The sequence below is a fragment of the Bos javanicus genome, chromosome 19, assembly GCF_032452875.1.
Source record: "Bos javanicus breed banteng chromosome 19, ARS-OSU_banteng_1.0, whole genome shotgun sequence".
Lineage (NCBI taxonomy): Eukaryota > Metazoa > Chordata > Mammalia > Artiodactyla > Bovidae > Bos > Bos javanicus.
The window spans coordinates 43120462-43132728 of NC_083886.1; the positions used below are offsets into that span (position 1 = coordinate 43120462).

General features: G+C 54.8%; 1 protein-coding gene across 2 annotated transcripts; it reads right to left on the minus strand.

The window, feature by feature from the left end:
* Positions 1-4549: 4549 nt before the first annotated feature.
* On the minus strand, positions 4550-9422 carry KRT15 (keratin 15). Of its 2 annotated transcripts, XM_061391781.1 has the most exons (8): positions 8786-9407; positions 7907-7989; positions 7667-7823; positions 7022-7183; positions 6811-6936; positions 6419-6639; positions 5963-5988; positions 4550-4929 (listed from the first exon to the last, which is right to left on the minus strand). In XM_061391781.1, exons 1-8 carry the CDS (start codon positions 9275-9277, stop codon positions 4835-4837), a joined length of 1362 nt encoding a protein of 453 aa, XP_061247765.1. In that variant the 5' UTR covers positions 9278-9407; the 3' UTR covers positions 4550-4834. The 2 variants fall into 2 exon arrangements, with proteins under 2 accessions (XP_061247765.1, XP_061247766.1); XM_061391782.1 differs by lacking the exon at positions 6419-6639 and having other exon boundaries at positions 8786-9422.
* Positions 9423-12267: the final 2845 nt, after the last annotated feature.

A 12267-nucleotide genomic window follows, 5' to 3' on the forward strand; every position in this document is an offset into this window, starting at 1 on the left:
TAGGTTTCCTTCAGCAATGCCCTCTGGGGCTCTGGTTCTCAAAGATTTATCCAGAGTCACCAGACTGTTCATCTGCAGAGCTGAGGCCTAAACCCTGCTTCCAGCTCCTAACCAGAGTTCCTCGCTTGAATCTTGGATCAGGCTCCTGCCTCCTTCTGTCTCTCCCGGGACCACAGTGGGTCTGGAGCCCAGACTGGCTGTGCATGCATGTGCATGCTCAGTCACTTCAGTCGTGTCTGACTTTTGCGACCCCATGGACTGTAGTCTGCCAAGCTCCTCTGTCCACAGGATTCTCTAGGCAAGAATACTGGAATGCGTTGCCATTCCCTCCTCCAGGAGATCTTCCTGACCCAGGGATCCAACCTGTGTCTCCTGTGTCTCCTGCACTGCAGGCAGATTCTTTACTCACTGAGCCACCTGGGAAGTCCCCAGTCTGGTTGACCACCTCCCAAAGGGTCTTAAGGTTCCCCGACAGGAGAGAGTCACCTTGTAAAAGGCAGACCCTGCCCAGATGGTGGACCCAGGCCCTCTGGGCATCCTGCATCCTCAGAAACACCTGCTTGACACAGCAGGCCTCAGGAGCCTTCTTCAGATTAGCCTCAAAGTCTCAGGGCTTTATATTTCTACATACTCAGCTTTCTAAAATCCCTGTCATTACCACCCGAGTTCCCCAGAAACCCATAGAGGCCAGTACAGGCTTTGAATTAAGTGGACCTGAGTTCCAACCCTACGTCTGCCATAGACTGGCTGTGTGACCTTGGGAAAGTTATTCAACCTTTCAGTGCCTTGGTGGCCATAACAAAAACAGGCATCAGACAATGAGTATCTGAGAAGCACCTGACATCCAGGAGCTCCCAGAAGGCGGAAGGTTCCTCTCCCCTCCCTGTTACAAATGAGGAAATGCAAGCTTCTCATTGTTAGATGACCCATCAGAATATTCTTCGGTCCTCCGTCCTGTACCAACTCATTGCTTCGCCTCCCTCTCTGGTTCCTGCAGCCAGCATGGCACCTGCAGCAGCCAGACAGGAAACAGCTGGTGGCATTCTGGTTTTATTTCCCCCACTCAGTCTTACATTCCCTGAAGACAGGGGCTTTGTCAAATATATCTCTGAATATCTTTCCTGGCAGAGGGCAGCGCTGGCCAACTGCCTGAAAAGTTGTTTCAGAAACACGTCTGCTGGCTTTAAATGAGAAGGAATATGTAGCAGAAATTGTATCCAGTGAGGTCACCCCAGCTCCAAATCTCATGGGAAAAGCTGGCATCATTTTATTTTCCTTCGTGCAGCCAGCTGCCCATGGAGGGACAGGTGACCCTTAGGTGGGCACAAACCCAAGACACCAGTGAATGTCCAGAGCCATGCCTAAGGCAGGAAGGAGCAAAAGAGAAAAAAGTTCATGCACTCATGCAATAAATATTTACTGAGAGGCCCCGCTGAGGACTCAGCTGTGCATTGAGCAGACACCACCCCTGCTGCCACAGGTCTCCCAGGTCAGGCTCCCCTCTGAGGTCTCAGGATGCAGAGCAGCTCATCGAGAACCTCAAGATCATCTTGTCCAATCAGAATCTTCCATGTAAAATGGGGAGATTGAGACCCAGAGGGGGACAGGGACTCAGAGTCCTCAGTGAGAAAGGTGAGTATGCCCCATGCCTGCTCTGAGAAGGCCAGCCTGAACCCAGGACACTCCCAGAGCCCTAATCCCTAGTCCCAAAGCTGCCCTCTCAGCAGCAGAGGGAGGCCTGCTGCCTGCTTCCTGGATTGGCTGGAAACTTAGCCCAACCTCCATCCAGGGACAGGCAGGAGGTGGCTGTCTATGCCCGGAGACAATTTAAGGACTCAGCCTGGCATGCACTCTCCCTGGGAGTGGGCATCTCACTCCAGGGTCAGGCAGGGGACAGAACTTGGCAAGTTGCAAGGGCCTCTCCGATAGCCCATCCTTGAATCCCAGCAGAGCAGGCCAGCAGAGCAGGCAGGGATGCTCCAAGAAGAGAGAAGCAGCCTTCTTCCCACTAGCTCAGGGTCTGGTCTCTAGAGGAGGCTCACTGGATGAGGGACAGCTGAGCCCCATTCTGCCCTGCACTTTTGCAGACGTGGTTATTTTTACAAACAAAGAAGACTCTTCTGTGGCTGTTTAGGCCTGAAACCTCTCAAAAGAGACCTGGATATCAGTGATGTAAGAGCAGTAACCCAGCTACCAGCGTCAACAGTGGGGTGGGAGAGTGTCCCAAAGGAGCCTGGCTGAGCCCCAGGATGTCAGGGACTTGGCACCTGGTGCTCTGGGCTTGAACCGCAGCGTGAGAAACCAAGGTTCCTTGTGAGGACAATCTTTCTGACCATATTGGCTGTGTGACACTTGAACAGTTTGCCCCTAGAAGTCAAGAAATGAGTTTCAGACCAGCACACCCTCTAAGGAAGGTGTCGCCGGCTTCTGTCACACCCCTCCACACCTCCCGGCATCAAGGGAAAATCAAGGGTGTGGAATCAGAGAGACAGTCGCAGACCCAGTTTCACTATTCCCTAGCTTGTGGCTTCATGCGTGTGATTTAGCTTCCCTGGGCCTCAGTTTCCTCTTCTGAAAACTGCTGCTCAAGTCTGGCCTCAATTTCAAAAGCTTTTGGGAGAGGAAATGAGACACCATCCATTGAATGCCCTGTCCAGAGCCTGGCAGGGTGCAGTGTTAGTTGCTCAGTTGTGTCCGACTCTTTGCCACTGCCTGGACTGTAGCCCGTCAGACTCCTCTGTCCATGGAATTCACCAGGCAAGAATACTGGAGTGGGTAGCCATTCCCTTCTCCAGGGGATCTTCCTGACCCAGGGATCCAACCCGGGTTTCCTTCATTGCAAGCAGATTCTTTACCATGGGAGTGTACAGACACTAATAAAATCCCTTTCCTCCCTCTCCCCCCTCCCCCTCCACCAGCCCCAGGGAAATCTGGCCTTGAAGTGTGCATTCGGGAGACACATTCTAGATTAAATCCCTCTTAGAAAGAACGGATGCCACCTTCTTTCCAGCTAGGGTTGCTGGAAGAGGAGTTTCACCCAGTGAGACCCACGGGGTGCCTCTCAGAACACCTGGCCCTCCCCACAAATGATCTGATTCTCAGGAGAACAGCAGCGCCTCCTATGTGATCTTCCCAGCAGGACAAAGAAACCGGTTCTCCCTCTCCCTTCTCCCTCTCCCCTCAATCCTCTCCTGAGCCCAGTCCAACCAGGGCCCAGAGTTCTCTACTTCCTCATTCCCTGCCCTCTATCAGGGGCTATGGGCTTCTCTGGTAGCTCAGCTGGTAAAGAATTCATCTGCAATGCAGGATACCCCGGTTTGATTCCTGGGTTGGGAAGATCCCCTGGAGAAGGGATAGGCTACCCACTCCAGTATTCTTAGACTTCCCTGGTGGCTCAGATAGTAAAGAATCTGCTGCAATGTGGGAGACCTGAGTTTGATCCCTGGGTTGGGAAGATCCCCTGGAGGAGGAGATGGCAACCCAGTCTAGAATTCTTGCCTGGAGAATCCCCATGGACAGGGAAGCCTGGCGGGTTACAGTCCATGGGGTTGCAAAGAGTCAAACACAACTGAGTGACTAAGGACAAGCACATCAGGGGCTATGGATTCCAGAGGAACAGCCCCAGAGCGGAGGCAGCAAATCAGGTGTGTGTGGATGCCACTGCTCTAATGAGCCCTTAGGTAGAAACTGGGGACAGGGGAGCAGGATTTGGATGAAGAAGGGCAGTAAGGGCTGGAGTTGCTTTGGACTTGGAATTAGAGAAATCAGGGAGGGCTTCCTGGAGCTGGTGTCTTTCCCTCTTGGCGCTTTCAGTGCCTTGTAGGGAGATGGCATCTTTGGGGGGATGGGGGCCAGGTTTGCAGGGGGACAGAGATGGGAAGTGGCTCAGCCACTCTAGACGTCAGGTGTGCCCGGCTGGAAAAGAGGGGAAATTAGGGAGCATGTGGTGAGAGCTGGAAGCAAGGGGGAAGGTCCTGGCAATTGGCTGTGAAGAACCAGGGCCTGGGATCCCAGAATAAGCCGTGAACTTGGAGTCATACAGGTGTGGGGCCCAGCCCTGCTACTTACCGTCCAGCTGTGAGGCCACTGGACTAATCATCAGCCTGACTACCTCATTTGTAAGTTTCCCATCTCAGCCCTAAGTTCCCTCATCTCTAAGATGGCATAATAAAGCCTGACCACCAGCAGTTGTATTAAATGAGACCCGTGAGTGGGTGTGCCTAGCCCAGTGCCAACCATACAGTGGTGAACCAGAGCCGTCTACGCAGTCAGTCATCCAGTAAGTGATTAATCAATGTCTCGATGTGTTTACTTTGTGTTAAGTACACCACACCACTCTAAGGAACCCTGTTTCCTGCTTCCATGATCACTAAATGGGGTCAGCCAGACAACAAGTCATCCGATCAGCCTGGCTTGTCCGAGGCGACCCAGACACCCCAAAGAGTGACTGTGCAGGGAAGAGGTCAAAGTCAGGGAGAGATGGCAGCAGGTGGGCCTTGGCCTTTCTCAGAGGCCACCAACAAGAAAAACTGGACATACTACTGAGGGATATTTGCAAAAGGAAAAGCAAGTCTTTATTGCATGGACATGGTACAGACCATGAACTTGTTATACAATACAGCTGTTTCTCGCACCTCCCTGCTCTATCGGAGGCAGGAAAGCTGGAGGGAGCAGGGGAGAGCACGGGAAGCACCCAACTAAGAAACGAAGGACCCCTTGGACCAGACCCTCTGAAAGCAGAGCCTGGAATTTGCTTTTCCGGTCCCTCTGGCCAGCTTTCTGCTCAGCCTGGGGAGGGCAGGGGTGGCAGGGGCATCTCCCCTGCACTGGGCTGTTAGATTTCTCTCTTTCTGGAAGAAACCACCTTCCCGTCCACAGACTCCTCAACGTTGATGCGGACCTTGCCGCCACCGCCACCTCCCAGGGAGGCTGTAGAAAGAAGGGGCAAGTTTGAGAGTGGGAGACGCTCCCTGTACTCCCTCCCAAGGGGGCCAGGGCCTCGGCTGAGCTCTGTGAAGACTGAACAGCACCCCTGAGAATGGCCATCAGCCAATCCTTCCAGAGCTGCCAGGACGACTGGTGCTGAATTACTCATCAAAGAGATGGGCGGGAGTAGTGGCAGGTATGCCCTGCAGTGAGCAAGAATGTCAGATCTTTTAAGCTGCTCATAAACAGGAAGTAATCGTGGGCATCTATCCATAAGTACGGGGCTTCCCAGGTGGCACTAGTGGTAAAGAACCCGCCTGCCAGTGCAGGAGACATAAAAGACATGGGTTTGATTCCTGGGTCGTGAAGATCCCTTGGAGGAGGGCATGGGAACCCACTCCAGTATTCTTGCCTGTGGACATGAAAAGCCTGGCTGGCTACAGTCCATAGGGTTGCAAAGAGTCATACACGACTGACACGACATAGCATGCTGCTGCTGCTGCTAAGTCGCTTCAGTCGTGTCCGAATCTGTGCGACCCCATGGACTGCAGCCCACCAGGCTCCCCCGTCCCTGGGATTCTCCAGGCAAGAACACTGGAGTGGGTTGCCATTTCCTTCTCCAATGCATGAAAGTGAAAAGTGAAAGTGAAGTCGCTCAGTCATGTCCGACTCCTAGCGACCCCATGGACTGCAGCCCACCAGGCTCCTCCATCCATGGGATTTTCCAGGCAAGAGCACTGGAGTGGGGCGCCATTGCCTTCTCCACGCATGCATCCAAAAGTACATGAAGGTGGGGCCTAGGCAGGAGCTATGCCCCGGATAAAGTTTGCTCATCCTGGAAGGTTCTCCATAAATCTTCAACCCCAACCCTACCAGGGACTGACAGAGGTCCCACTGGACGATGAAGTACCTAATGGAATGGGCATCCAAGTAGGGTGGATGCTTGGTCTCTTTCTCCTTCCTCCCCATTCCAAGGGTATTTGTGACTTCAACAGTTTCTCTCCTCCCTCAACTCAGGAAGAGTTAAGCCTCTTACCTTCTCTGGTACCAATGCCAGCCATCCTGCAAGAGAAAGGGAAGCAGATGTAAGCAAAGGACAGAAGCTTAGGTCTGCCTACAGGGAGACAGCTAAGCAGTCTTCTCCACCCCTACCCCCATATCTGACTTCTCTAAAGGCTGGGACATCCTGCAAGCCCTCCAGACCTGCCACCCCCAAACAGATAGATTCTAATCTTTAATAACATCCATCTGTTTCCTGTAGGAAATGGAACCAGCATCAAATCCAAGACTACTAGCCCAATTCTATCATTTACAGAAGGCACACAGGACCAGAAAGGTGACATGACCTGCCCAAGTTAATAGCCGATGACCAGAACAGAGTCCAGAACCTCTGACTCCATGTTCTGCTCTCTTTTCACTGTACACAGGGCTATGCCCTTGAGATGACTCTCCGCCCTAACCCCTTACTCCCCCTCTGCACCCCAGCCCCTGCCTGGAGTCCTGGCCCTCCAGCAGGCTGCGGTAGGTGGCAATCTCCTGTTCCAGCCTCGTCTTGATGTCCAGCAGCATCTTGTACTCCTGGTTCTGGCACTCCATCTCACTACGGAGCTCACTCAGCTGGGCCTCGATGCTGCTGATGAGACCCTGGATCTGCTGCAGCTGCGCAGCATAGCGGCACTCTGTCTCCGCCAGTGTGCTCTCCAGCCCGGCTTTCTAGTGAGGCAGCAGACCAGAGACACCACATCAGGCTAGTCAGGAAGCCATAGTGGAACCTCCCCCAGAGGGAGCTTGGGAACTCCAATGCTTAAAGCAGCCATGAAGCGTGGCAGAGGTGAGGAGGGGGAGGCTTGGCAGGAGGAAGAGGGGCATAGCAGGGAGTCAGACCATGCTGAGCTGGGACTGCAGCTCAATCTCCAGCCCCTGTATCGTGCGTCTCAGGTCTGTGATCTCCGTCTTGCTGGTCTGGATCATCTCTGTGTTGGAGGCCACCTCCTTATTCAGCTCCTCTGTCTACAGGTCACACATAAGAGAAGTGAGCTCCATGGGCCTCCCAGGGCCTCAGGAAGCTGGGGAGAGGCCCACCAGTCAGACCCACCTTGCTGAAGAACCAGGCCTCGGCATCCCGGCGGTTCTTCTCCGCCATGGCCTCGTACTGCTCCCTCATTTCTGACAGCACGCGGGTCAGGTCCATGCCTGGTGCTGCATCCATCTCCACGTTGACCTGGCCAGCCAGCTGGTTGCTGAACTCCTTCATCTCCTTCAGGGTGGGGAGGGTGGGCATTCAGAGACAGAGGGCAGAAGCCAGAGCTAAGTCTGGGGTCCCACGTGCCAATCCTGGCTCCATCACTAATCACTGACACACCACGTGACCTCAGTTCTGCCCCGTACCCACCCTGGCCTGTTTCCCATGCCACATGAAGAGGTTTGATCGCACAGGCCTCTCAGCTCTGAGGGTCTCTCCTCCTCTCTAGTCTCTGGTCCTGCCAAGGGAGGACCTCAGACAGTAGGGCCCTTCTATGAGCTCATGAAACAGATCAAGACAGCAGTGCCCACCGGCCACCTGGCCTGGCGATGCATCAGAGAAGATAAGGAGTCTGGGTCACCAGTGATCCTTCCCTCCATGGGGACCTCTGTGTTGGCGGGTGCATATTTGAACCACTCAGCCCTTCAGCCAACTAAGAAGAGTCCCCAATGGCCCCACCCTGCCTCCCACCAGCCCCAGCCCCTGCCTGATCCTCACCTCCTCGTGGTTCTTCTTCAGGTAGGCCAGCTCCTCATTCAGGCTCTCGATCTGCATCTCCAGGTCAGTCTTGGTCAGGGTCAGCTCATCCAGCACCCTGCGCAGGCCGTTGATGTCGGCCTCCACGCTTTGGCGCAGGGCCATTTCGTTCTCATGCCTGGAAACGAAGAGGAAACCCAAGTGAGGAGGGTTGAGCGGTCTGGACCACTTGAGCTGGGAGACAATGCGGAAGGAGCGTACTTGAGTCTGAAGTCGTCTGCAGCCAGCCTGGCATTGTCAATCTCCAGAATGACCTGGGAATTTTTGATGGCAGCCGCCAGGATCTGCAGGATACAGGAAGCTGGTGTCAAGAGGGCCCCTCCCTCTTCCCTGTTGCTCTCCCTGCCCTGCACCTCACATTGGACCCCTTACTGACCATCTCCCCTCTGATACCAGCAACAGTAGGCGGTAGGGTCCCCAGGCAGAATCCAGCCATCCCATGCCACCCTCCTGGTCTCTGGGACAGGAAAGACCAAGGAGCCAGGGTGGCAGGGAATGCCCTGTGGGAACTGCCTGGCCAGGAGCAGGGTGACTTCTAGGGGTGCTCCACCAGCCTCTCCTGTGGACAACTCATGGTCGCTGGCCTCCTGCACACTTTAACACAGCCATGCATCTATAGAACATTCCAGTCAGCGGGAACCTGGAGGGCAGCTGCGGAAACTGGTGCAAGTGAGTGAAGGGTGAGTGAGGAGCTGGCAGAGTCTATGCCCAGTCCCAGGTCTCCTAAGGCTTTTGCCACCCAAGACATTCAGAGGGTGAGGCAGGCCGTCCTGGCGTTCAGGACTCCTAGGACCAGAGTTTCATCTCTGCACCCTTATTCTTGCAAAAGAAGCAAAGGAGCACTCTAGACAGAGCCCCACAGGTGGGAGCACTGCTCCCATCTCGGCCCCTACTGGTCCAGACCAGATTCGCAGGATCCCCAGCACTGCCAGGCTGAGCAAAGTGTGCCCCCACCCGCATCTGGAACGCATACCCCCCACTTGCCAAGGTTACACATCATTGCCTGGGCAGAAAAGGATTCCCCCTGGGGCAGCTGGTACCAGCTACCTGCTCCCCTCTCCCTAACCCCAGAGTCTTTACCTTGTCCCGGAGCTCATCGATGGTCTTGAAGTAGGGGCTGTAGTCACGCTCCGGGCTGGTCGGGCTCTGTCTCTGATACCAGTCTCGGATCTTCACCTCCAGGTCGGCGTTGGCCTCCTCCAGGGCGCGCACCTTCTCCAGGTAGGAGGCCAGGCGGTCGTTGAGATTCTGCATGGTGATCTTCTCATTGCCAGAGAGGAGGCCGCCATCTCCACCGCCAAAGTCACCGAAGCCACTGCCAAAACCCCCACCAAAGCCCCCTCCGAAGCCACCCCCATAACCACTACCGGCCCCTCCACCAAAGCCACCCCCATAGCCCCCTGCTGACCCCGAGGAGACAAACCTGGCAGAAGAAGCTGAGATAGTGCGGCTCCCACCGCCCCCATAGAGACTCCCCCCACCAAAGCCTCCTCCTCCAGCCAGAAGGGAACTCCCTCGAATAGAGCCACCCCCAAAAGTGGAGGAAGAAGTCTGCAAAAACGTGGTGGCCATGGCCAAGCAGCAGTGCTGAGCTCTCAGCAGCACGAGAGAAGCTGGCAGGAGGTGCGGGCTGGACTGAAACCTGAGGGCTGCGCCTGTCACCCCCAGCCCAGGGGCTCCTTATATACCCCTCCCAGGGGGGTGTGGGATTGCGTCTCCTCCCCCAAAGGGAAGCCAACTCCTTCTGCGTTCCTGACAAACACAGCTGCCTGCACACCTCACCGTGGCTGGTGTGGGGTTTTTCTTTTCTTCCTTTTTTTTTTTTTTTAAATGCAACAAAGGAGATGATTCAGAATGAATGGTGTTTTGCCCCAGGCCATGATTTTAACACTTGGATTACAGGTTCATCTCTACACTCCAGGAGAAAACACGGAATGTAGGAACCTTGCATCACGTCTGCCAGGCCTCCGCCTGCCCTGTTAGTGGCTCAGGCCAACTCCTCCCTCGCCTGTCCTCTGGTGCTTCCAGCCGGGGACCCTCGCCCCCAGGCAGTGGCTCCTGGCTCACAGTTTGGGAGTTCACTTCGCAGTGCTGCTCCATGTGGTCCTTTCACAGATCTGTGTCTAAGCCTGCCAGGCTCTGGGGATTGGTGGGCAAGGTGCATGGAAGAAGCCAGGGGCCGTGGGCATAAACTGAGGATAGGGGAGGGAGCCTGAGTCTGGTACCAGCTGAGGTGACCAGAGGGGCCAGCATCTGTCACTTCCCTGACCCTACAAATGGACTCTTCTCCTCCACCCTTCTCCTCCTCTCCTCCCCCATCCACAGACCCCTCCTACTTCTCCAGCTCCCCCCGGCCCCCTGTCCCTCTGCAGTGGCATTCCCACAAAAGCCAGCCAGCTCAGGGCTGACAAGGGGCTGATTGATAATCCCACCACCTGCCAACTACATGTCACTGAACCTTTACTTGCTCCTGGGACGAGTTGGGGCAAACCTCTGTAGATAAGATGGGAGCAAGTTCCAGAAAGCCCCTGCCTTCGCCAGTGAGAGGCATGTCGCTGCACAGCGGGCCCAGATTAACCCTGTTTGTCCTGTGAAGTGCCGCGGGGCTGGGGAGGGGCTCGACCCAGAGGGCTGTACATGCCTGAGCACTGCTGGGAGGGTGGGGATGGGGAAGCCTGGCAGGCGGACTGGAAGGCCCCTCCAAGATCTAGAAGGTCAAAGCACCACCTCAAAGAGCAGGCTGCTGAAGCCGGAGAGGGGAGTCCAGCACTCAGGAGAGCCCTCTGGTCTGCCACCAGCTCGGGGGCCTAGTGTGTGCGGAGACCTGTGGCAGTGCCACTGGAAGGGTGGCCTGGCCCTCTGGCCTTGGCTCTGGGGTTTAGAGAGAGCCAGGGGTGGAGAAGTGGGCCAGATCAGACTAGAGCACCAGGAGGAGAATTCCTGGCCCAGAGCTGCGGCATCATGAAGCAGACGGCGGTCTGGAACCCCTCAAACCCAGGTTCAAGCCCGGCTCTATCCGTCACTGCTTGGGAACCCTGGACTTGGAAATTTTCAAGTCTAAGTTTCCTTCTGGCAATGGATCCTCTCAACTCCCACTAACGGAGAAGTCCTGAAGCCCAAGAGCCTCCATCCTGTGCCCCATCTTCTGAGGGGCCGGATAGGGGCATGCACGTCCAATACTTAGGACTCCCAAGTACCCCTCACCTGGGGGGACTTTTTTTTTTTTTGCCCTTGGGCATTAGATCTGTGAGTGAGCATCTCACTCTTCCATATTCTTCCATAAACATCACCTATGGGGCAATGCAGATCATTGTCATCATTGCTCTAATAACAGTAATCGCATGCTTCCACTGCACACTTGATAATTTACAAAGCACTTCTACACCCATGCCTCCTCCAATCCTTATGACTCAGAAGATATTCCCTGCCCCATTTCAGAAGGAATGAAAATGGGACTCAGAGAGGGGAAGCCATTTGTACAAGATGGCACAGCTAGCAAAGGGGCATCAACAGGACTCAGTGGATCCTCTGACACTCCAATCAAACAGGGGACAGGAAAAGAAGGTGCTCCCCTCCTCTGCCAGACTCCAGAATCCTGCACCTGGGCTGGGCTGATGGAGGGGGATATCGTCCTGGTGGGGACGGAGAGGGGTCTCCTCCCTCAGCATCATACTGAGCCCGCTGCTGAGTGCTCTGCCCGGACAGTGTGGTATTGTCTTGTGGGTGAGAGGATCTTGTCTTTTCCTCTGAAAGAAAAATAATCAAACTCAGATCAGCCATAGCTCATTAAAGCCTCTGCAGACATGATGGCCCCAGCAATTACCACGGGAACAATTACGGGCCATCACCCTGGGGTGAGGGAGGGCTGGACCCCAGCCACCTTCTCTCTGCACCCTGACTCACCTCCAGCAGCCCCTCAAGGGGGCTTTCCCTACACACTCTCAGGCTCAGGCAGAGTGGAGCTGCCCTGGTCACAAATCCCTGGTTTCGGTCCAAATGGTTCCTATGAGCTCAAGGTCTGGGCAGCCGGGACCTCCTCATTAGCACCAGGAGGGGATGGCCAGGCAAGGGTGGAGATCAAGCTCCATTTGACTCCAGCACAGACTGCAGCCCCAGGCCCTGGAGGCTGTGCCAGTTTCTGTCCTTGGCCCACTCCAGACAGACAGGCGGTCCCCAGAACCAGCTTTCCCTCCTTGGAATAGGACAGGGAAGCCCAGTGGAAAGAGCCTGGGCTGGACTCCACCTGGGTGTGACTAAATAGCTCCGAGCCAGGTTCACAACTTAAAATTGGGTCATTTTCCCACTTACATGAGGTACAGGGAAGAGTCAAAATCATAATGGTGTTGCCAAGGGTGGGGAGGGAGAATGGAGCATTACTGTTTAATAGGTATAAAGTCTCATTTTTACAAGATAGAAAGAGCTATGAGGATGGAGGGTGGTGATGTTTGTACAACAATGTGAGAGTGTTTAATGCCACAGAACTGTATACTGAGAAATGGGTGAGATGGTGAAGTTCGTTATGAGTATTTTGCAACAATAAAAAAAAGGGGAGGGAAAAAACC

Bases quoted from the DNA above. Each gene is read 5' to 3' on its own strand.
- KRT15 (XM_061391781.1), bottom strand. From the start codon at position 9,277: ATGGCCACCACGTTTTTGCAGACTTCTTCCTCCACTTTTGGGGGTGGC. The intron at 7,990-8,785 runs GTAAAGACTCTG...TGTATCCTGCAG, and splicing joins TCGATGAGCTCCGGGACAAG to ATCCTGGCGGCTGCCATCAA. The intron at 6,937-7,021 runs GTGGGTCTGACT...TGTGACCTGTAG, and splicing joins AGGCCTGGTTCTTCAGCAAG to ACAGAGGAGCTGAATAAGGA.